General features: G+C 36.9%; 1 protein-coding gene across 1 annotated transcript in view; it reads left to right on the forward strand.

Moving 5' to 3' along the window:
• ERCC6 (ERCC excision repair 6, chromatin remodeling factor) overlaps window positions 1–25,749 on the forward strand; it is a 46,285-nt gene that overhangs the window by 16,473 nt on the left and 4,063 nt on the right. The window contains exons 6-16 of the mRNA XM_054382191.1: window positions 583–708; window positions 4,394–4,552; window positions 8,705–8,840; window positions 16,709–16,879; window positions 17,351–17,527; window positions 18,849–18,965; window positions 20,376–20,471; window positions 22,196–22,414; window positions 23,148–23,258; window positions 23,712–23,831; window positions 24,892–24,986. Of these exons, the coding sequence (XP_054238166.1) occupies window positions 583–708; window positions 4,394–4,552; window positions 8,705–8,840; window positions 16,709–16,879; window positions 17,351–17,527; window positions 18,849–18,965; window positions 20,376–20,471; window positions 22,196–22,414; window positions 23,148–23,258; window positions 23,712–23,831; window positions 24,892–24,986 (1,527 nt within the window). The remainder of the gene's footprint in view (window positions 1–582; window positions 709–4,393; window positions 4,553–8,704; window positions 8,841–16,708; window positions 16,880–17,350; window positions 17,528–18,848; window positions 18,966–20,375; window positions 20,472–22,195; window positions 22,415–23,147; window positions 23,259–23,711; window positions 23,832–24,891; window positions 24,987–25,749) is intronic.

Genomic DNA, 25,749 nt, shown 5'->3' on the forward strand with positions numbered 1-25,749 from the left:
TCCCGTTGATTTTTCCTCCATCCAGGACTGTTCTAGAGTTTCTTCAATGTAAAACTAAAAGACTGGACAGATGAGTTTTCCAGCATCTCATTCAAGAGATTCAAGTTTGTTACTTAATACAGTGGATTGCAGTGCTAGGGGTTTAACTTACTTTATATTGGCCTGAATATTCTGCTTTTCCTTCCATCATATATATTTATGATTACATTAATAAAATAGCTTTGGAATACCTAAATATTATTTATATTTTTGTTATTTTTAATGGAGATTTAGAAATTTAAGTTAACTTCTTTTTGTGCTGTTAACTGTTGATTCCATTATATTTTTTTCTACAGAAAATTGTAACTAGCTATGAATTCTGAAGGCTTGTAACTAGATAATTGTCAGGAGTGCATATACCCTTCAATATGTCAGGTATTTTGAGTATTTACCTGCATAAGTTTCTCCTCCAAACGATTACTATTTAAATCCTGATGTCAGAGAATGCATTGTTGTTGGGTTTTTACCGGATCACAAATTCAGTGTAGTTTGTGTTCTCTTTTCTATGCAGTAACTGAATGTTGACTCCTTTTGTTACTCTAGGAGGTGGCAAAAAGAACGTTTGAAGGACAAAGAACGTCAAACAGCTGAGGAACTTTCTGAAGAAAGTGACACTGAATTTGAAGAGGGTTTCAAAGTGCCAGGATTTCTCTTCAAAAAGCTTTTTAAGTACGTATTGTGTACTCAATTTTAACATTATGATGTTGTATGCTGTTAATATTAGTAGTAACAGTCATGGTGATTTCTGGATGCCCTTTGCTGTGACTCTTATTTCAGTGAATGTTGCCTCAGCTTCTACTTCAGTTGTTTCTGTAAGATTGTTTTCTCAAAAAGAAAAGCTCCAGGATCAAACTTTAAATAAACTAATTTATTACAAATACAAAAGGCAGTTACATGAAAATATAGATGACAACCGGCTGATGTGAATATTGTGAATGCCTGTTTACCTAACCTACAAATTAAAAAGTTCTGCTTATCTATTTTTATAAATGCTTTCTTTTATTAATCAGTGCTTGCTTATAATGCACATATGGAGTGGTTGAATAACTGTATTTTGAAGAAGTTGTATTGGAAAGTTGTGATAAATGAGCACAAGAAACGTGGGTGTTTCTGTGATTGGGTGAAGTGAGATTTTCTGACAATAAAAATAAGATGACTTTTTATTGAAATTACTACTCGGTCTGCTCAAAGTAACTACTTGTAATACATGTTATAAAATAATATTAAACATTTTGCACAGTAGAGTTTTAAAATACAGAGAGTTCTTCATTCCTTTAGTAGGTGAAAAACACTTTACAACTCATGGTTTAGCTATTTAGTGCTGCATTGCAGACTTGGACATGACTGCTTTCTATTTTTTTTTTTTTTTTTTTTTTTTTTAGACTATGGCTCCCAGTCACATTTTAAATTTCATCTCAAAAAGCTATTCACAAAAGACAGACAAAACAAGCTAGCAGCTAAGTTATCTTCACACCTAATCTCTCCCTTAAGTTCCATGCATAACAGGCCTGAGTTTTTGTCAGCAGCATTTCATGCAGCAGGAAAAATGTCTACTCTTTAAATGATAGCTCTACAAAATCTTATGATTAGTGTGTAGGAAGCCTTGGTAGGTAATGGACGTGCGTGGTATCCCTTCCAACTCAACCACTTAGTCTTAACCTCAAAGAAATTATTAGTGTTGTCCTGCAGTTCCTCAGAAGGAAAACACTAGCTCTAAAATGGAATTCAATTAATGACTTGGTTGCCAGGACAATACACAGCCAATATGTGGTCTCCAGTTGTTTATGCAAAGGTACTGCAGAAGTAATCATCCAGAGGACGGATGTGTGGTCTGAGCAACTTGAAGAGAATTGAAATAAAGCAGATGACTAAAAATTAATCTTAAGAGATACCTCACTAATGAAGGGTATCCCTGCAAGCATGAGTCAGTTGACAAAACTTAAGTGGTTAGAAAGATCAATTGACTTGAATGATTCATCTTGTAATTTAAATGCTGAAATCTCCAATGCAGGAAAGCCCATAGTCAATAGGCATTAAACTTTGAGCTCTGAGCAAGTTTAGTGCAAAACATGGAAGTGTATTGACCCAAGGTGTATACCAGTATGCTATAAGTGATCTTCCTGTGTGGTTGAATTGAATTCCAAGGAAGTCAGCTCATACTAGTAGACCCTTATGTAGTAGACCCTCAGTAAGCTTGCTTAAGTGTTTCTTCCCTATATACTTGTTTGCTTTGAGGAACATTAAGTAAGAACACCACTGGTGCTTCCATGGAACAAAACCAAACACAGTGAGAAAGACTGACTTTCAAACATTGCATTAAGCTGTATGCACTTAGCCTGAGAGAACACTGTCTGTATAAACAAGGAACCATGTTCCTTTCTTGTTTGTTTTCAGTCTGTGACTTCTCTGATACATCCAAATGTGATGTTTTCTCAGCAACAATGCAGGTGAACTTTGGTGAATTTTGAGGGGTAGGTCACAGAATGATTGTTCATGTGAAATACAATCCAAACATAACTATTCTGGAAGACCAAACAAAATGTAAAAATCAGTGCAATAAAAGGATAAGATAGATTATCTTTAATTATCTCTCCATATACCCATATAAAAATTATTGACGGGGGATTTTTTTTTTTTTCTTTAACCTTTTCATAATTGCAATCATTTCATGTTTGTATGATTATACAAAGAAAGCACCTGCATGTTTCCCATTTTTAGATAACCTTGGAGTAGAATATTTCACATTTTATTCTCTACCACAAAGCTTGCTCAGGAGAAGGGGGGAAATGGAGAAAAAGATGCTTATAAATGCCACTACCTTTTAAGCACTGGATGTAATCCCAAGAAGTAACAAAAAACAATACCATGAAGTTCTTGAATGGTTGTCTTCTGAAGAGACACACTGGACATTAGGCTGGGGGAGCCACTTCTGACTGGAACTAGGGTATCTCCAATTCTTTAATATTTCCATCAGAATGTTTTGTCGTCATAAAATGTAGTAATGGGAGCATCTTAATCCAATTATAACTAATCCTGCAAGCCATGTCATAGTTGGTTTTATATTGCTGCATTTTTAAGGTGAATTAATTTCTAATAAAAGGGGGTTTTAAGGGCTTCTTGATGTAATGTGTTTGAGACACCAGCAGATAATCTCTGAACCATTAGACATGTTCTTTAATCATCTTTTTCTAACTACTCAAGTGATTTGTTTGTCTCCATTTAGCATTTTCAGTAGCTTGTCATAGTACTAGTACCAGTGCCATTAGCTGTCAGTAGTCCTAAATATTATTTGTTCAAAGAATGTTTTTGGAATGCACACAAGATAACACCCTAAAATGCCCAATCCTTGTTCTACCAAAAAACAGTACTTCTGGTTTGCTCTTATCTGTGCTCTGCACTCCAGGAACATGTGCCATCCAGAAGATTATACTGGCTAAGTTACAAGGCACAAAAGTGCTGAAGCATGTGTTGTATGTTTTTGTAATAGTTGAAATACACTGTTTCATCATTTATTTCTGTACTGTTTTCAATTTAACCCACACAGATGGCATATTATTCCTAATGATCTCACTATTTGATATCGTTATAAAGTAACACATCCTAAAGCCATTCAAAAGTCCAGCATCTTATCTCCACCTTTTTAGCTTGTCATTGCAAATCTTGCTTTCTAGTCTACTCTTTTCAACTGGAATGTATTTTGCATTGTAGCTTTTAAAATTTCCTCTGAATGACTGGAGTAGAAACTGCCCTGATACAACCATGTAATAATGCTGTGCTGCATCCCATTCACTGGAATAGTTTCTATTGTTTTGCCTTCCAAAACGTTTTGCCTTGGTTGGCTTTTTTTCCTTGCTGGAAGAGACTGAATGTTATTAAACGAATTTATGTAAAAAGAAAGCATGCTCTGGCAGATGTGATCAGTTTTCACAGTGGAGTATAAAGGTTGTACCCCTTACAAGTCTAGCTTTTCCTTCAGTTCAAGGCATATATTCTAAATAATACGATTTACTACATGTAGTCTACTTTCAAAAGATGATGCCTCATTAGAGCAGCCTTCCAAGTTGCTTTTAACACTTAAAATATACATTAAATAAAATACTCGCTAATTACTATGACTGTCAATTTAATTAGAAATGTTTTAGTGTTTCATAAAGAACGAAAGTCACATGTAATGTGTGAGTGCATCAAAAATGTATGACATAGAAAATACAGCACTCATGTAAAACACACATCCAGCATGTTCTGTAACTAGTATAATGTCCTGGTTTGTCCTTGCCAAATGATTAATTCATGAGTACTTTCTGTTATGATCTGTATTATCAAACATTTGCCATCTTCTTTTTCCTTGTTTTAGGTACCAGCAGACAGGTGTTAGGTGGCTCTGGGAATTGCATTGCCAGCAGGCAGGAGGAATTCTGGGAGATGAGATGGGATTGGGCAAGACCATCCAGATAATTGCCTTCTTGGCAGGTCTGAGCTACAGCAAGATCAGGACTCGTGGTTCAAATTACAGGCAAGTGCTCCTCTGCAGACTGTCAGTCTGTGGAGCTCAATTAATATTTCATCAGATGTATTGCTGGTGGAGGAGGGTCCTGTGAATTATTAATGACATTTCAATTACAATATTCCTTTAATTCTTTTAGTGGGGGACATCAAAGGAAAAATTTTACGAGACAATGGAGCTGTAGGGCAGGAAAAATTAAACATGTAACACTTTTAATGAATTCCAGGCATTGATGCCTCATTTTGCAGATGAGCCACACTAGATATTTTGGGTCAATACAGTGTCTAAGGTTAGCTTCCACAAATGGATTGTTTACAAACTCAATTACGTTAATATCAATAGTTTACACAATATGGAATTTTAAATTGGATGCAATACCTTCAGTTCCATTTATTAAATTTTACATTAAAATATTTGTTCTGGCAAGCCACCAGGTAAATGCTTTACAGAAAGTAGCAAGCTGATTTGCAATGAAAGGTAGAGTTTCTGATCAGCAGGGGAATTACCCATGCCAAAAAAATAGTAGTAACTTACACAGAGGCATTCCCATCTGCCTTTTTTCATTGCTGTTGTTGCTTTTCAAAACTGTCCGAGTTACTGGCCTTTCTTACAAGATCTTTTGTGCTTTGTTGTTACTGAACAATGCTTTAAAATTCGTTTTTCATAGGTGAAATTCCTGGAAAGGGTATTTTTTTGGTGTCCTTGGATTTACAAATGAATGCGTGAATACTATCTGATTTTTCTATTTCTGTTGGCCTGTTTAACTGATGTAAAATTCTACATTCAATTAAGTAAATATCATAGTACTGTACTAAACAAAAATCATGACCTTTATATAGAGACATATTTAAATTCTGTTCAGCCTGTACATGAATAATGTTTAAAGGAGAGAATATGAATATCTCTTCTCCAGTTGCTTTCTACTGTAGCATTTATGTAAAAAACTTCAGGTCCTCCATCACTGAGAGCAGTTGATTGACTTTGGTATGGCTGCCTGATTTAAGGGTGCTACCGTACATCTATATTTAGTGTAGGTATATTCCCTGCCCCTGCTGGAGGGCCACTGAGTTGATGGAAATCCTCCGTGATCATCTCTTGACATTATTGCACAGTTACAGCTTAAGACCTAAGATACTGTGGTGAACCTACAATAAAACTTTGAAAAGGTCAAAATACAATTGCATGCCTAAGTCGCAGTGTTCTTTATGTATATAAAATTATTTGCTCAGTTTCTCTTTTTTTTGGCTGTCATTAAGTCCATCATTATAGTAATTCCATGGAAGGAAACAATTTCTATTCACCTTATTTTAAAGAATACTTTTGCAGAAAATTCCAGTGATAGAAAATAAAGCTAAATATTTTGAGTATCAACAAAATAGAAATTTCCTTCTGTTTCGCTTTTGATTCCAGTGTTCTGCTGTGTATAAAAGAGCCTGAAGACTAGCTAAAGAACTACTTGTTACATAGAGGGTAGCTAGTAAAAAAAACATTAAAATGCCTCATTTCTAACAGTGACTTAGCCATACAGCTGGGGAAAACCAAATGTCATGCTGAGATGTCAGAAATGTTGCATGTAAGGTTATAATGTTGATGTAGGGATATAAGAGAAACTAGATTTATGGAAAGGAGAAGTTAGACAAGCTGAAATAGTTGGAACAAACACCAGCTTTCAAACCAATGGTTCCTTCACAAGAAAAGAAACATAGCAACAGCAAACATCAAGTAACCCATTTGTAATCTAGACTGTATCTAGGTTGAAATCTGTTGACCTTTTCCTTTGAGAGTTGACAAGTTTTTCTTGTCTCCAGATGCATAATTTTGCATAACAAAGATGTTACCTTTTACTACAGGCTTTGTTCATCTGAGAGATCAGATGAGAAGCTGCGCCATAAAGTTTATACAGTGATTATTTACTCATCCATGCTCTTCAAGATGCTGAGATATGATCATACACATTAAACATGGAGGATCAGTCTCTACTGTGACTGACAGTGAGATTCATTTCCATGGTGTTTACATAGGTAAAAGTTCATTGCCCCAGAAAATCTGTGTTGCTCTTGCTACCGTATTCTTTTATTTTCACTAGGATTTAGTTTCATTTTGAAGGCATAATTTGTCAGGTCTTGGGAATAGAGTTGGTTTTAATCCAACACACTTTCCTCTGCTAATTTTTTGAGTACTTGAAGATTATAAATACAGTATGACTACAGCTTCCTTGGTAGTAAGTTGCAGGAATAGATCTTATTTGCAATTCTAATCACGTCGAATTAAATACGAACTAATAAAGGATACCTGCTGTGAATTTGGGTTTTATAAACCAGAAGCACAGAAGAAGAAAGAGATTTGGGCATATTGATCATGTATGATATTAGTAAGCTATAAGCTATTAGTATAATGCAACTGTGAAAAAGGGATAGAAGACACTATGACAATATACTTGGTGTAGGAAGTAGGGCAGTACTAATATCCTGGTACAAGGCACCAGTAAGTCTTTGGTTTGGAATACTATTTGTGTCACCTTTTTTCAAGGAAAACAAATATAGATTGGATGGGCAGCAGAGCAAATCTATTGCAGTGATCTGGAGAATGAAGGATGCCTCATAAGTGCAGAAACCAGAAGCGTGTGATTTGTCTAGTTTTGTGAAACACCACAACACAGACTGGAAGAAGTTAGATTACTCTTTTATATAAATAAATAAAAACTCTCAAGAGAAGAATAAAATGTTGGCTAGTGGACAGTGGATAGACACAGAAGAGACTTCACACAACTGAGTTTTGGGGGAGTGGATTTTCTGGCAACTGATGAAAGGAAGTGTGAACTCTCTGTGCAAACTCAGAGGGGGGAAAAACCAAACAGGATAAACCTCATATGTTATCTTGTTTGATACAGACTAGGAGAATAAACAGGTAATTTATCACTACCCATGAAGAATGAGAAACGTGTTCTGGGAAAGTTGACATTCTTTCTATAGATATTTTTAAGAGCAGTAGCAATGGTTATTTTGCTTTCTAGCATAGTTGAAGCTATTTTTTTTCATCTCCGACTTATTGCTTCCCTTTGGGTTGCTGGGAGCTTTTTAAATGGCTTATGCAAGGTTGTTACATAATACATTTTCACAATGAAAGAGACAAGCACCATCCAGGTTGTTATTCTATGTGTATGTAAGTTTTTAATAAAGAATATTAATTCTTAATGTCAGAAAGAAGGGTATTGCTCGTGTCTGGGAAATCCTTTATTGCTATATGCATATGTGATCTTGAAAGTCTACTGTGATCTTTTGAATTGTTTTATTTACTACCACTTGAATAGTGCACAATCAACCAGACACAGGTGACTGTGTGAAAACTATAGTTACTGCTTTTCTTTGCAAAGTCATTTTGCTCTGTTTTTTTAGAGAGGAAATATATTAGAAAAATACCTACTAGTAACTGCTACTTAGTGTATTTCCCATATGATTGTGTGTGTTTTTGATGGTAATATTTCTTGTTTGACTGTTGTGCCAGAGATTTTTTTTTCCCCCCTGTTCTTAACCTTAAGAGGTTAAGAGATACAGAAGACATCCTCAGTAATTCTCAGAAATAATCATATGATTAAGAAACTTATGAGACAGTTTAAGACCAGCTCAGACCTTAACTTGCATGGCTGATATATTCTGCTGCTTTAGAGCCCTTGTTTTATCTGTAAATTATGGTGGTAATTGTGCAGTATATTACCAACAAGAAGCAGAACACCTGTGTGCAAATCCATTTGTGAGACTCTAGCTACACATTCTTTTTAATAGAAGTAATAAAATAGTTGTTGGTTAATGATTTCTGTTCTCTTATAGAAGTAGCAGTCACCCAAACCTGATTTGTATTACTACAGGAGGAAGTTCCCTTATGCCTTATTGTTTGCAGCTTTTCTATTTTTGTGTTTGTCTTGATAGATGCATCCATTAACAGTTCAGTTGATAGGTTCTCATAGCAGTACCTTTTTCCTCTTCCTTTATAAAACAGATTTCCAGAAAAACAAAGTTCCAATTAATTTGCATAGCTCTCATAATCCACTTGAACTATAAAGTGTTTCATTTAAGTATGTGTAATTTAATGAGCCACTTTATAGAGAGTACTTATTTCATGTTAAAGGTTGTTGGGGTTTTTTTCTGGAATTTTTCATTTTAGGTACCAGGGATTGGGTCCAACAGTGATTGTTTGTCCAACTACTGTGATGCATCAGTGGGTAAAAGAGTTCCATACTTGGTGGCCTCCGTTTAGAGTCGCCATTCTCCACGAAACTGGTTCTTATACCAACAAGAAGGTAATGGTTGATATCCATTTTGTAATTCTAGAAGCTTCTCTTTTTTCTTTTTTATTTCCCCCCTTTTTTTTTTCTTCTCTTTTTTGGTGTCCTAGCTAAAAATAATAATCCTCTGTTACTGAATGTTTCTGTGCAAGATTGTGCTCTTTTTGTGATTGTTTTAAAAGAACAAAAAGTTCAGTGTCTTCTGTAGATGTGTAAGAAAACTAGACATAAAAAGGGGATGACAAGGATTAAATTTGTATTATGATGATATAGTCTAAAACTGCCTGAACACATTAAACATAGTAACATGCCTCTTGCTTGAGCTTTGCTTGTATTGTAGCCCATGCTAGAAGTTCATGACTAGATTGCTTGTACATCTGATAATATGCTTCTAGTACATTGCATTCTTTCCTTACACTTCCATGCATCAGTGTCATTGGTGTCATGTTAAATATGTTTTGTTTGCACGGGCAATTTCTCTTCAGTTGGTCAGTGTGTCAGTTCATACCACCTTCAATGACAGTGTTACTTTGTTAATTTTCTTTTTTTCCAAGCAGTGCCTTTTCTGACTTAATGTTCTTGGCCATTCTCTTAATATGTGTGTTCTTATTCCGTTTCTTAAGTTGACAAGTCTGACATCTGAAGTTTCCATCCTTGGTACCTTGCAGGAAGAAAGCAAGGAAAACTTCAGGTTTTGTTTTCCCTTAGTTTAAATGGATTTTCAGGATTCAGCCAAGCATTTTTAAACTTCTCTTTAAATATTTGTTGAATTTCTTGTAATAACATTACAATAATACGGTGCTTAATTGCACTTGATTAAATGTATTCAGAGGTAATTGACGCAGTCGCCGTATATGGCAAAAAACACATGGCAGGCTCTAATGTGCTAATAGCTTCCTGTTGTTCAATTAACTCGGTATGTTTTCAACCCCTAAAAGTCTATTGCCCTCAATAACATGTTCTCATGTCTTCCTAAATTAAATCGCGTGTGCTTATTTTGGGGTATTTGTTAATTAATGCACTTGACAGACTGGCTGAAATTTTTCCATCTGCAGGAATAGTCAGGCTTTCAGGACATCACCTTTCTATTGTCCTCCCACAAATGCCTACCCAACAACTTAAAATTAAGCAATTTGGATACCATATGATCACTTTAGGTAGGTTCAGTACTCTAATTCTGCCATAATGCCTCATTGTTGTGAGAGGTGTAACAGGATTCTTTAAACATGTCGCTGCTGATGTAGTCTTCACCTCATGCACATTTTTCCCCAGATACCTCTTAATTAGAGAATAGCATGCTTATGATTGAAGAAAAAACAACAATAACAAAACAAATGCAAAAACTTTCCATTCTTCTTGTTCTTACACCTGCAAGAAAAGTTTACTACTACTTATTCAGAAAGTTCCCTGGGTAACAGCCCTTAAGAACAAAGGGGTCCAGGATGGTTGGACCTACTTCAAACAGGAGCTCTTAAAGGCACAGGAACTGGCAGTTCCCACATGCCGTAAGACGAGCCGGCGGGGAAGACGACCGGCCTGGATGAGCAAGCAGCTCCTGAAGGATTTAAGGGAAAAAAAGAGGGTTTATCACCTTTGGAAAGGGGGGGAGGCAACTAGTGATATGTTTAAGGATGTTGTTAGATCATGTAGAAGAAAAATTAGAGAGGCAAAAGCACAGTTAGAAATTAAACTGGCTGCTTCTGTGAAAGACAACAAAAAGCATTTTTATAAATATATTAATGCTAAAAAGAGGGGCAAGAGGAGCCTCCACTCTTTACTGGACGTGGAGGGTAACATTGTAACTAAGGATGAGGAGAAGGCTGAGATTCTAAATACCTTCTTTGCCTCCATTTTCAACAGTAAGGCAGGAGGACTTCAGGATAACTGGCCTCCTGAGCTGGTTGATGGGGTCAAGGAGCAGTGTTGTACTCCTGAAATCCATGTGGAATTAGTTCGAGACTTGTTGAGTCACTTGGATATTCACAAGTCCATGGGACCTGATGGGATTCATCCTAGGGTGCTGAAAGAGCTGGCAGATGAGCTGGCCAAGCCTCTGTCCATCATTTTCCACCAGTCCTGGCTCACTGGAGAGGTCCCAGAAGACTGGAAACTGGCTAATGTGACACCCATCCACAAGAAGGGACAAACAGAAGAACCTGGGAACTACAGGCCTGTCAGCCTGACCTCAGTGCCAGGGAAAATCATGGAGCAGATTGTCTTGGGGGCAATCACTGCATACCTGAAGGATAGCCAAGGAATCAGGCCCAGCCAACATGGATTTAGGAAGGGCAGGTCCTGCCTGACCAACCTGATCTCCTTCTATGATCAGGTGACCAGCCTGGTGGATGTGGGGCAGGCTGTTGATGTAGTCTACCTGGACTTCAGCAAGGCCTTTGACACTGTCCCCCACAGCACACTCTTGGCCAAACTGGCAGCTTGTGGCTTGGACAGCAGCACTCTGAGCTGGGTTAGGAACTGGCTGGAGGGCTGGGCCCAGAGAGTGGTGGTGAATGGTGCCACTTCCAGTTGGAGACCTGTCACTAGTGGTGTCCCCCAGGGATCAGTGCTGGGCCCCATCCTGTTCAATATCTTTATTGATGATCTGGATGAGGGAATTGAGTCCATCATCAGTAAATTTGCAGATGACACCAAGCTGGGAGCAGGTGTTGATCTGTTAGAAGGTAGAAGGGCTCTGCAGAGGGACCTTGACAGGCTGGACAGATGGGCAGAGTCCAACATGATGGCATTCAACAAGTCCAAGTGCTGGGTGCTGCACTTCGGCCACAACAACCCCATGCAGAGCTACAGGCTGGGGTCAGAGTGGCTGGAGAGCAGCCAGGTGGAAAGGGACCTGGGGGTACTGGTCGACAGCCACCTGAACATGAGCCAGCAGTGTGCCCAGGTGGCCAAGAGAGCCAATGGCATCCTGGCCTGCATCAGGAATAGTGTGGCCAGCAGGAGCAGGGAGGTCATTGTACCCCTGTACACAGCACTGGTTAGGCCACACCTTGAGTACTGTGTCCAGTTCTGGGCCCCTCAGTTTAGGAAAGATGTTGAATTGCTGGAGCATGTCCAGAGAAGGGCAACGAGGCTGGGGAGAGGCCTTGAGCACAAGCCCTATAAGGAGAGGCTGAGGGAGCTGGGACTGTTTAGCCTGGAAAGGAGAAGGCTCAGGGGAGACCTCATTGCTGTCTACAACTACCTGAAGGGAGGTTGTAGCCAGGATGGGGTTGGTCTCTTCTCCCAGGCAACCAGCACCAGAACAAGAGGACACAGTCTCAAGGTGCGCCAGGGGAGGTTTAGGCTGGAGGTGAGGAGAAAGTTCTTCACAGAGAGAGTGGTTGGCCATTGGAATGTGCTGCCCAGGGAGGTGGTGGAGTCACCATCCCTGGAGGTGTTCAAGAGGGGATTGGACGTGGCACTTGGTGCCATGGTTTAGCTAGTCATGAGGTTTAGGGTGACAGGTTGGACTCGATGATCTTTGAGGTCTCTTCCAACCTTCTTGATTCTATTCTAATTTATTAGCTTAAATAACATTTGTATGCCAAATATATCATATTAAGTATAGGCCAGGTGGTTTACTTCTGCCGAGAATTTCTTTTCATTATACCTTCTTTCTGTGAACATTTTAGTGCTGATCTCATGACAATTCCATCTCCTGATAACCTATGGCATTACAGAAGACTGTTTTTGCACATATTAACTTTATATTACTCATTGAGGGACCATGCTACCCATATGCTCCAGCACAAGGTTTAAGAAATAAATAAGAAAATTGACGTTAGACTGCATAAGAACTTACATTTGTTAATTTGAGATTAATGTTATATGGCAAAAAGCCAAGTTGCTCTGCACCTGTGATCTCAATATTGCACAGAACTGAGAGTTCCAGAATTTGCCTGTTGTTCTGTTAGCATATGACAGTTGATCATAAAGTAAATGAGAATAATTTGGACGATAAGTAAAACATGGGGGGAGGGGAATGTGTACTACTATTATTTCCTGCTTCTGTGGCGATAAATGTGCTTAAAGTGGAAGCAGTAGGAAAAAGTTTTGAGTGGTAGTCTTCACCTGTGAAGTCAGCTTTCAGTTTGTACAAGGTACAGCATTTGTGGTTAAATGTGTCCTGTGGTGCTGTCTTATGCTATTAACATAAAATCAAAGTATGATAGAATTGTTTTGGTTGGAAAAGACTTTTAAGATCAAGTCCAACCGTTATCTAAATCTACCAAGCATGGTGCTAAACCATGTCTCTTGACACCACATCTTATGAGTCTTTTAAACACCTCCAGGGATGGTGATTCAGTCACCTCTCTGGGGATATCCTGTTCCAGTGTTTGATAACCCATACTATAGTTTACACTAATCTCATGTAGCTTAAAGTGACTTGGAAGGATGAAGTGCTTTGAGACCTCCAAGCATGAGAGAAAATAAATAAGAAATCTAATGTAGTTTATCAAATACCAGTTTACTTATGGCATAGAACAGAAGATAAGGGACAAAAGAGACCTCTGTAAGCATAAGAAAAAAGCCTGCTGTAGAAAGAGTTTATTCTGTTCTTTGAAAAGATGGCACATGAGTATTTGTAAATCACACAATGTGAGAGGCAACATGAGCTTTGATTATTCTGCTTGAAAATACTGCCTATGGAAGATGGCTGTTATTTTTTAAGATGAAGGCAGAAACTTTAATTTCTTGATCTTTAGAGCAGGTATCATTATGCTTAACAATCTTTTCTGGTAGTAATAATATGCCATTTTTAACTACCTTCCCTTTTCTGGTCAAATGCTGGACAAAGCCCTCAGAAGTAACACTCAGTTCATGATACTTGCACCTGTAGAGCCACCTATTTGGAGATGACTTTGGACACTGAAGCTCTTAGACCTTTTACCTTTACAGAAGACTATTCAAGCTACGTGTGTAAAGCAAATAAGCAGCAGAGGTTGCAGTTACTGGCATGAGTGCATATGGAACCTCTGTTTTAGCCTAAAGCATTATTTCTGACTTAAGGACCAAACTCAGTATCACGCTACAAAAGTAGCATTCTTGTTAAATATGTAGTAAGTACTTTAGCTCTTCTTATTGCAACTTTTACATTATTAAACATTGTAATGTGTTCTTTTGAAGCCTCTTCATGGTGCCATTTATATTGTTTTGTTGGGGGCGGGGAAATAATAAAGAGGTTTTATAGGTTGGATTTATGGATCTCTGGGCTTAATGGATAGTTATGAGAAGTGATAAGCCTGCTGAAGAATGCATTTTCAATACACAAGTGATATGTGGTTGTGTGACTAGATATTATCTCTCAAGTTCACACTTGCCTTAAAGGCGTTTAGAGAGTTTTGTAGCTATCACTAGTCTAGTTCTTCAGATAAGCATCATTTCTGTAAGCATCAGTCAAAAAAATTGTCCTTCAAAAAAATTTTTCCTTTAGGAAAAAAAATATTGTAGCTACAGCAAGGTACTAATGGGAAATAAACTTTCACTTAGAGGTGCGTTAGAATAAATCATAAATATTTTATCCATAAAATAGAGTACTTACCAAAAATCTTCCAGTCTTTGTATGTTGCAGTATCCCAGTGAAGACAAGGCAACACAATAAACTTACCACCCTAAGTGAGGAGAAAATGCTGTCCTTGAATTGTAAAGACCTGAAATACTATGCTGAACAGAACTGCAAGATCAGAATTATTCAGTCTACTCCCATATTCATCTATTCATTAGCATATTTTAAAGGCCTAAGTTTTAAATTTCAAAGCCAGGTAACTGCTGTATAATCTTTTGGCATTTGTAGGATTTGTGTGTCTTAACCAGTTTGAGGTTTGGTTTGGTTTGTTTTTTTCAGTTTAATAGTGCATGCCCTGAAATACTTCATTAGAGTGTATTTCCTGAGGGGAAAAAGGGGGGGAAAAAACAACCAAAGGAAAAAAACACCAAAGAAAAAAACCTATGCCTGAATCACACTAAACAGGAATTGTGACTTAAAGAATATATTATAAAATAACATAAATTCAGAAATGCCACAGCCAATAGTGTGCACCCAATATTAAATCTGTTATCACATTTTAAAATATTTTAAATTATTCCAAGAGCTGCAACTAAAGCGAAGGCAGTGACTGAGAAAGTACCCAATGCAGTAAAATGAGCATTAATATCTGTTGTGTGAGTTGATAAAATTGTGGTGTTGTATTTCTTCATTGTCAGCACAAATCCTTTTTATTAAAAATTTAGCTTGAAGGAAACTTTAATTAATTACAGGTTCGGTAAATCCTGACTAGGATTCTGCTATGGTGTGTTTACAGTGAATGGCCTTCATGTGCCTGTGTTTCACTTCTGTTCTCTCTGCTACCTGACAACGTGATTTATGGCTGTTGTTTTCTACTAGTCCACTGTTTGCCCTCTAGGAGGGATTGGTCTCTTGAGCCTCCATAATAACAGCAGCACTTTCACAAAACATCTTTTAATGACAACAGTGTAGCATTCTGTAAGTCAGGCTAATTGCAGACATACCCTATTAATTGCAAAAACTAGGAGAGGTTACATATTTTACAAGCTTTTAATTTGAAATCGCCCGAGATGATTTGTCTTAAGTGTTTGGGTAGTGATGTCTACAATATTCTATGATAGGCCATTGCTGAGACTCTAAGACAGGGTTGTGGACTATGGATAATGTACCAGGTAAAATTAAGGTTTGCATGTCCATGCCTGCCTAGAAATCCTACTTTGCCTGTAATACAAATTGTTCTAAAGATTACATATTCTCTTGAGAATCATGATGTCCACATTAAATAATGTGTTGGGTGATAATAATCAGAAAGTAGAAATTCTTGAGTGCAGGAGAGCTTTTTGAATCTTGGATGGTGTGTAAGAAATTTTGTAGTAAGAGATTGTAGATTTTTAACACTATCCAAGTCTTTGAGATGGGTTTTTCCATTTTCTTTTTGCTAAGTTGTTTTGCTTTGTTCTGTGTTGTTGGGGGTTTTTTGTTATTACATTCTTAAGGGCACTTCTAGTAGCAAGAGTTTTGTCTTTAACAAATTCAGTGGTGGTCCTGCATTTTTTCTTTTACATTGGGTATGTTTGTTTCATCCAGAATTGCTACCCCAGCCCATCATCTTCTGTTTAAATCTTCCACATTTATGTGTATGATAAATGCAAGAAAGATGAACCTTATATACTGTGATGCTGTGGAATGTGTGATGTAGACTGTGCCTGCTCTATATAATTTACAGCTATAAAGGCTAGTAAAAACTTGGGAAAGTATACAGCTTACAAGAGAAGCACAAAATTGGAAGATTAATAAGAAATGTATTAATCCTATTAAGGAGAAAGGTTGGCCAGAATTTAGGATAAATCAAATAGATTTTTGTGATTTTTTTTTTTCCCCTCCCGGTTTTTGTTTCATTTTCATCTAATGTTCTAGATCTTGCATATAGTACACAAAGCTGAGTTTCTGTGATGAATATAGGAAAACTTGAAGAAACTGGTTACTGTAATGAAATTTTGTTTCATTGTTTCTTTAAAAAACAGCCACATAAACAAAAAAAAACAAACAAAGCAACAACAAAAAACACCAGGGAGCAGGGGGGGATGGTGAGGAGAGAAAGAACACCAAAACAAAAAAAAGACAACACCAAAACTCAGTTACTGTTTCCTTCTGACCATGCTTCTGTTATAACACAGTATTCAAGTGCTTTATTCTTTTACAGACAAGCTAAGAATCATAATCAAAATCTTGCCCGTACTTAAAATTTACTTTGCGAAGAAAACATATCTGCTTTTTCAAAACTTTTTATATGTGTCTTGGAGAGCAAGCCTGTAGTTCAGCAGGTCTCAGTTTTCTGTCTCATGGTTACTGACAGCATGCATTTCTTCCTTTTTAGGCAAAACTAATTCATGAAATTGCTTCCTGCCACGGAATTTTAATTACATCTTATTCATACATTCGACTGATGCAGGATAACATCCACAGCTACGACTGGCATTATGTGATTCTGGACGAGGGTCACAAAATCCGAAATCCAAATGCTGCAGTCACACTTGCATGCAAGCAGGTACTGCGTTTAAAAAATAAGAATAAAAGTTTCAACCACTCTAGGCAGAGGTACCAAAATCTAATAGACTATATATTACTTTATCATAAAAATATGTTTGACTATTAATAAAGAATAAAAGCATAAATCACAATGGTCTGTATTTGACTATTTCATTTATTTATTTAACATTTTTTAAATGAGTTTACAGCAGTAAATTTAAAGAGAGATGGTACAGAAACAAAATCAGAGCTTTTAAATAGTGTAGTAATTAACCATTAGGGACAAGTGTTAGTTTGCTGGTGTTCATTTTCTGTTAACAGTTTATGGACAATGTATTGCAGAAAGCTGTCTATTTCAGTAGTATGTGGCCACATATTTTAAAATGAGAATTCATTGGTGGTGAAATTGAATATCCCCTGAGGCAGTAGGCAAGTTACACCATGAACCATGAAAATAACTTTCTTTTGGTTTTGTGTTTTCTATTAATAGTTCCGTACACCCCATCGAATCATCTTGTCTGGCTCCCCTATGCAAAATAACCTAAAGGAGCTCTGGTCCCTCTTTGACTTTGTGTTCCCAGGCAAATTGGGAACACTACCTGTGTTCATGGAGCAATTTTCTGTTCCAATAACCATGGGAGGATATGCGAATGCTTCTCCTGTCCAGGTAAATGCATCAAAAATATCACTTTGCTTGAAGAAAACTGTTACATTGTTTCTAAACTGACTTTTAATATACTTCATTCTGTATGTTCTAGAGAATAACCCCAAAGAGAGTTGTCTATGTGCTTTATTGCTGCATGTAAAAAGAAGCGTTTGACTAAATTAGACTGTTTCATTTATACAAGGGTATAGCTTAAATGCAAAGGTTTTTTTCTCAGAAACCCTGAAGATTAAATCATTAGAAGTATTGCTTGATATAAACATAAATAAATTGTGGTAGGAGGTGACTGATCTTGTATTTTTCTGTTTGGTATCAAGCAGTAGATAAATCCTTAAAATGAAACTGAAAACTGTTGTACTTTTAAAAAGCTAAAGTAAATATTGGAAGTCTAAAAGTAGATAAACCATTTAATTTTGAAAGCAAAAAATTATTTGCATATTACTTTCAATAAGTATTTCTATTAGTCTTTAGTTGTAGTTCTCAGTATTTATGACTTCTTAAATAGCTTTTAAATTAGCTGATAAACTATCTGCATAGTCTGCAGACTAAATTTCATATAAATGCTACCAAACTTGTATCTTTATAAATATTCTTTCTAATGTTTTACCTACATATATTTCTAAAGTTTAATTTTCTTTTAGAGTTTTAAGTTCTTCTATTGTCTAAAGCTTAGTAAGTTACTAAATTGGACAGGCAATCTGTTTTTTACATATCAATAATTTATTATATGCTTTGCTTTAAGAGAAATTAAGGTATTTTTAGCCATTATGTGCAGTTAATACCCATCTCACACATCCATTACCCATTATAGAACCATATGCTCCACTTAAGGCCAGAGTGACCTTTAGTTTCTGTGATCATGAGGATTTTCTTGTACTGATTTTTTTTTTTTATAATAGTCTCAAGTGGGCACTAATCTTCATTTATTGTCTGGCAACTACCATTGCTGCAGGCTCCTTTTTTGATCTTCACTGTGTGTATTAGCAGTTTTTCCATGAGGATTTTGGTTCTGTGCAAATTTATACTTGCTTCCTGGATTGGTTTCTAAAAGAAGTGTCTCATTTCTGGTCTCTTTTTAAGTCCACTAAATTGGGAAAGATAAATAATGGTATCTGAGGAAGATTTACTTATTCAATATTACTGTTGCTAACATGAATTTTACTGTATTTCATGTTATGTTGAATATGTAACTGTAGATCCATATAAATCATAAACCATCTGATTTTAGTAGGATTTTCCTATTACTAATTAAAGAATTTTGCTTGTTGCTGAAATGAACATCAAGAACTGAAACACGACTTAATGCTTTCTCTTCCTTTTTCAGGTAAAAACTGCATACAAATGTGCCTGTGTGTTACGGGACACTATAAACCCCTATTTGCTGAGACGAATGAAGGCTGATGTGAAAATGAGCGTTTCACTTCCAGATAAAAATGAACAGGTTTGTTTATCTTTACTACTAAATCTGAACCCTCTCTCTCCCCAAAATCCAGTCTTCATGGAGATTTGGAAATAATTTGTGCTAATAGCAGATGAAATGCTATTTTAACTGAAGAGAAGATGTAGAACTTTCAAGTTGCATGTTCTTTTCCCCTGGGTTCTGAGTATTAAATAGCCATATTCTTTCAGGGTCTCTACAATTGCACTCTCACGTAAAAAACAAAGGATCTATGAAATGTAGTCAGGTCTGCTTAGTACTGTCCTCCTACATCTCAGGTGCATACAAATAAATTGTCCATGGAGTGTCTCCGGTGGTGTGCATCTCCTGAACATTTTTACATAACTTCCTGCTTTCAAAAGGTTAATTTGGGCAGCAAACAGTAGAGAAATACTTGATGGCAGTTGTTAATACTGCAAGCCACCTGGGCCTGTACATTCTTATGAACTCCCAAAATACTACCATTTGATTTAAAACCCTTTTGCTCTACAAAGAGGTGGAAATTTTAGGAAATACTTTGATTCAAAGTAGAGGAGGTTGAAAAGATTATGAAAACCACTGACATTCCTTGTAGTAATTATTAGATTCCTTTGCCACTCAGCTTTCGGTATTTCAGTAGTTGTCTTTTCCTTCCTGTCTCCTCCCTCTGAATGTGAAGTGGACATGCTAGCCTTTTTAAGACAGTGCTGCAAGGTATTGAGTAAATGAGTGGGCCTCACTCAGTTTCTGCTCTGCACTCTATTGTCTTTTTTTAATCAAATCTTTAATTTCTATATACTTTAAAGAATCTGGGCTACTTACTGTAAAGAACACAATCATAAACAGATTAAACAAACTTGATTTTCGTTCTTGTCAGTCACAGGGCACTACATAAGTTTGACTTATGGCATAATGTTTGCTGCCTTGCAGAGTGCAAGGAAGTGTGTTTATTCTATTCAAGCCTGTAAGACCATCTGAAAAACCATTATATGCCCACATTCAGAGGCTAATGAGAGAACAAATTACATGTGCTAACCTTCCCATGAAGTAATAAGAATTTGGAAGCTTTAAGGGACATAACAGATACACAATGGAAAGCATTTGCTATAAACATAGCTTTAAGAGAATGCTAATGTTGCAGTTACCTCATTAAAAACTAGAAAATGGCAGCATTTCCAAAACCAAAGCAATTTGAGGGGGGTGAAATAAGAACTGGGAAGGAACACAGAAAAACTCATGAAAACCCATCTTAATGATTAGGTTCATTCTATAAAAATTCAGGGCTTTTTTGTTTCCTAATAATTTCTATGCAGTGTCTTTTAACTTAGTATTTCAGTTTGTCAGACATCTCTGAAGATTCTTTGTAGCACATTGTAAAACTTCCTTGGAGTTTACAGCTTGGCCTTGAGCAATTTGTTTTGTTTGTTTTGGTAGGTCCTCTTTTGCCGTTTGACAGATGAGCAGCGTCAAGTCTATCAAAATTTCATCAACTCTAAAGAAGTTTACCAGATTCTCAATGGAGAAATGCAGGTTGGCATTATTTAAGGTTAATGACAAGCAGAATTTGATGGATAAATCATGGACTGATCTTTGCATTCTTCTGTCTGGATTCTGAGCAGAAAGGGAAGCAAATAAGCTGATCTTAGTTCTGCTTTTATGGATGTTTGCTCTTTTTTTTTTTTTCCCTCAGAAAAGTTCCATGGAGTATGTAAAGTTAGTGTTCCATTCATAGTGGCAAGGCCAGATAAAAGTAGCAATGGAATGGGCTTTGCAGTGTGTTTCTGTTCTTAGCAACAAATTACGGCTTGTTGTATGACCTGCTGTAGATAACTATGCATGCTGTTAGCCTGTTGCAGAAGTGAACCAAAGGAAAAGACTAATTTGTCCTACAAGTACATTTCAGGTGTGAGAACAGTTGATGATTTCACACAGTCTTAAGATAGAGCACAACAAGTAGCAAGCATCGTTCTTGTTGTCTTGGTAGTCACTTCAACGTCTTTTGCCTCTGTCCTCACAATATGTGAGGAGGTCTATTCCCTGTGACTCCTACAGTGCATTAATCTGCTCCACTGCATACATACAAAAGTCAAATGGATGTTTGTCACTCATATATTAGCTGCAGGATATAGATCTATTGTATGTAAGAGGGAAAACAATATATCTTGGTTATAATGTGTAATTTTACCACATTTCCTTGTCTTGGGTACTGTGAAATCCCTTCTCCCCTTACCCCCAGTAGCTCCAGTTAGTTACATAGTCAGCAGAGCCACATGTGTTGCAGTACCATTGAAGGCAGATATTGACCTTATCACTGTTTCGACTTTTTAATTTATCCAGATCTTACGAAGGTATAGTGGGCAAGATTTTTTCAAGTGCCTAGCCATTTTAGATACCCTGATAAAAATTATTCTAAGGAGGTTGATCTTGAAGAGATGGCTTGTACAAGACCATCTGCACAAATTTATGTTACAGAATGGGCTATCGTATTTGCTAGAATTCTGAAAATTCTGACCAATAAATGTCAATAAATGCTTTTATTAGACGTTTTGTGGTTGCAGCAATGAATCCCAGCTGAAAAACAACAAACCCATTGTACAAACAAACCATAAATTATGAGCATGCTCATCCAACTTGTAGCGATAGAAGATTTGCTGTTTCAAGCTAGTTCATTTGTATGAGTGTCCATTGTATCAGAAGAGTAAGTAACAGTTGTAGGGTTTTTTTTTAATTAATAACTGAACAACCCCCTTCTAACATAGCATCCAAAATGGTAATTTTCAGCTTCCTGTGTTTGTTCAAATATGTTTGCTTATCTGTTCTTTGTTACCACACATTCTGCTGGGTATACTTGCTGTCCTCGAGGTCCATCTTAAGTTAATACAAACAGGCAGGACCTGGAAGGATGAACACAATAATTTCCTTTTAAATAGGAAAAAATTGACTGTGAGTTACATCTAGGAACTGGTTTTGATAATGTGGGAATTGGATTGCTGCAGAACTCTCTTAACACTGTCACCAGAACAGGCTCACATGTAAAATTTCATTGATCTTCTCTTGTACCAGTTTTCCCTAAAACTTTCCATGAAATGAGTATTAGCATCAATTGGCTTCCCTAAAGAGCAAAACACTATTACAAATTAACTTCTTAATGATGACTGGATTCATCCATTGCGGGTTATTTTTCTCAACCACAACCTACATAGATACAATTATTTGCCAACAAAATAAAAATATTTTTCTTCCGTATTCTTTAGATTTTCTCAGGACTTGTGGCTTTGAGAAAGATTTGCAACCACCCTGACCTCTTCTCTGGTGGTCCCAAGATTTTGAAAGGTGTACCAGATGCTGAGGTGGAGGAAACAGATCAGTTTGGATATTGGAAACGTTCTGGAAAAATGATAGTGGTAGAATCCTTGCTGAAAATATGGCACAAGCAAGGTCACAGAGTGTTGTTTTTTACTCAGTCAAGACAGGTAAGATGAGCTAATTGCTTTTAAGTTTAGTTATCATTAAAACTAAAAATGTGTGTCTGTGTCCCAACAAGACTTGTAATTAGAACCACTTTTTCTATAGTCCTTTTCAGAAAATTAACATCATCTTGAAAACAAGCAAACAAAAAAAAAATCTTTAAAAAAATGACTGTTTTGGGAATAATTGGAGACCCGTTCTCAGGTTCAGTAAGCTGTACCGGGATGACATGGCGTTGTGACAGTGTTGCCCAAATTCACTGTACTGGGTGAAAGGTTGTACCAGTTATACCTATGTAATGCCAGGCTGAAGTAGTGGTGATACATATATTGTCCCCACTATGTAGTTTCAGGATAGAATTGGTAGTCAGTTGCTTGCTCTGTTTGGTGCACATCCATATCTAATCCTCAGAATTGTGTGCTTTGGGCCTGTATCACAGACAGTGACCTTCATTTGTTTTCCTTAAGTATTCACAATTTTGTCTTGCTTTTGTGGATTCCCTTGGAATGATGCACCATTTATCTGGTTAATTGTCTTGAGACCATGACTCTGGATTTTCAAAACAAGCACAAACATTCCACTCGTACATTCAGCAGTAAAATAATGAGTTTTTACTCATTTAATCTTAACCAGTTTTCAGTTGTCATCTTGTTTGTTTGATTGGCACTGCAGTTAGTCTCAAATTCTGATGACTTGATCAGAGAGTTGCCCAATCTTCATGTCTGGATTTCACAACAGATGCTGCAAATACTTGAAGTATTTGTGAGAGACAGAAACTATTCCTACCTCAGGATGGACGGTACCACAACAATAGCTTCCAGACAGCCCCTTATAACAAGATACAATGAGGTGAGATGTTGCACCCTACATGCCAATGCTTATTAGTGAGTATGGTTGAGTTCTTGCATTCCTTTTTGGTCTGTTATTAAGGATAGTTGTTCAGATTTGAGACACAAAACTGGGGAGTACAGTCAAATGAAGCTACTTTGTAAAACAGGGGAAAAAGGTGATCATTTTTTTCACGCTTGAGTTTTCTGCCAAGAGAGGAAAAACACATTTGAAAAGGGGGAAAAGACATTTTGTGGGACAACAGTAAATGAAATTTAGATCAAAACTACTTTTATTTGTCGAAAGACGTATTGGGCAAATGAGGAAATGTATTCCTTTACTTGATTCCCTTTGCAAAAGATGCCAATAAAAGAATCTGGGAAGTTAAAAAAATAATAATAAAAAAAGCTATCTTGTACTGTGGCAATTCTTGTTTTTTATTTTTTTTTTGCTTTTTAAATTCTCATGCTGTAGGACAAATCCATATTTATTTTTCTTCTAACAACTCGTGTTGGTGGTATTGGAGTTAACTTGACTGGTGCTGACCGGGTAATTATTTATGATCCTGACTGGAATCCCAGTACTGACACACAGGTGAGTCTGGTTCATTACATTCTATTTACCAGCTAGGTTGAAATAGAGATGAAGACAGAGTGACATTTATCTCCTCAAATAGTGTTAAACCACTGTGTCACTCCTTCCTAAGTCACTGTTCCCAGCAATAGGTGCTTAGGGTGTGGTTCCACATTATGATTACTCTTGTGGTGAAGCTGATCTAAGAGGCTCCCACCACATCCCCTTTATGCTGTAATACCCTGCCACTCTGCAGTGTTGTTGATTCATATAGCCTGTTTAGAGTGTAGGCCAAGCAAACAGATGAAATGGCCTGGGCTATGTGTGGTTTGTTTGTTTTGGTTTTTTCTAATAAATTAACTAGACATTTCTGAAGAGAGAGTAGAGTTGTGCAAGCTCTTGAACAGATGTGACCATTCATGACAGCAATGCAGGGTAAGAAAAGGAGGACAAGCACTGTTTAAATTGGTTTTGTCACTAAATGGTATGTGTAGCTAGAAAAAGCTTAGAAACTGTTAAGCCATTTAAGTACCTTTATGAAGTTGTGCTTTATCTGATGGTGCAGTGAGAGTCTGGTTTATCAGATCCCTTAGCAGTATATGGGGCTTACATCTTTGAGAGCAAAAAATTATTATGGAAGTATGTAGTCTGATGTAGAGTGGTCTGTTTTTCAACAGTTGGTTCAAGGTGTTTGTAGGAAAGCTTTCGGTTAAGAAAAAGAAGAAAAGATCAAAAGAGAGTTGCATATTAAAGATCTTTTGTGAAATAGATCCCTTTTGGAGTACGTCTATATGAAGTACATATCCTAGATATGAGTTTCAATTTTAACAATTCTTTCGTTTTGAGATAATTTTTTTTTTGGCGTAGATTTCTTAGTACAATTGGAGACTTGGCTTTCTCTACATGCAAACTTTCTAAATTGTCTCCCTCTCCAGCTAACTTGTCCAAATGCTGTACCACAGCTGTGGAACTTCTTGAACTGTCTGTTCAATGTCCAAACTAGGTTTGAAACAGCACTATTGATAGCTCTGTCAAACACATGCCTAAGGCTAATGTCTGGTAACCACCTTCTGTGTTCCAGGCTCGAGAACGTGCTTGGAGAATAGGCCAAAAGAAACAGGTGACTGTGTATAGACTTCTCACCGCAGGTACTATTGAAGAGAAGATCTACCACAGGTCAGTCAGAATGATTGCTTGAATGCAACCAAGAAAATGTTTGTAGCCAATCTCCAGTGATGTAACAGTGACAATGCCTGTGCCTGCATGACCTGTAACCTTCAACCTTGGGGACATGTCATGGAAAACTTTTTAAAATTTCTGCTGAGAAACAAGCCTTCTAGTATTAGTTTTCCAGCTGCAGGGAATCTAGCTAGAGCTGCAGCTCTAGCTCAAAGACCCAGAAGCTAAATATCTGTTCCATCCAGAATTCACTGTAAATGAGAGAGTATGAGCCATATAGATAGGAAAAAATGAGCACCTTACTCAGAAGATAAGACTCAACAAGTCTGAAATGAAAATTGAAATCAGCAAGTTCTTTACACTGTCTTTAGGATATATAAAGATGTATGTGGTACCCAATTCAACTTTATTCCCAAGTCATTCCAAAGTGAGAGAATTAAATCCCAAAAACTACCAGTCATATTCATGTTATTTATTCCAAAATGTAGCTGAAGTCTTAAAGTGCTCATATCTTGAAATCCATTAAATGTTTTTAGTTTGCTTTCTCTTGTCAGTTTTCTCAGTAGTTAGCTCCACTCACATGAATTCCAAATGAATGTACATGGGAATCCTTTCTCTAGGCATTACTTTTTAGAACTGGAATATCCTCTTTGAAAACACAGATGAATGAAAAGCTCTAAATAATGAAAGGCACTAACTGAGTGCCTTTGTTTAATCTGTTTTACCACATGGACGCAAAGCATCCGCTGCTGGTTGGCTT

The sequence above is a fragment of the Indicator indicator genome, chromosome 7 (genome assembly GCF_027791375.1).
Source record: "Indicator indicator isolate 239-I01 chromosome 7, UM_Iind_1.1, whole genome shotgun sequence".
Taxonomy (NCBI): Eukaryota; Metazoa; Chordata; class Aves; order Piciformes; family Indicatoridae; genus Indicator; species Indicator indicator.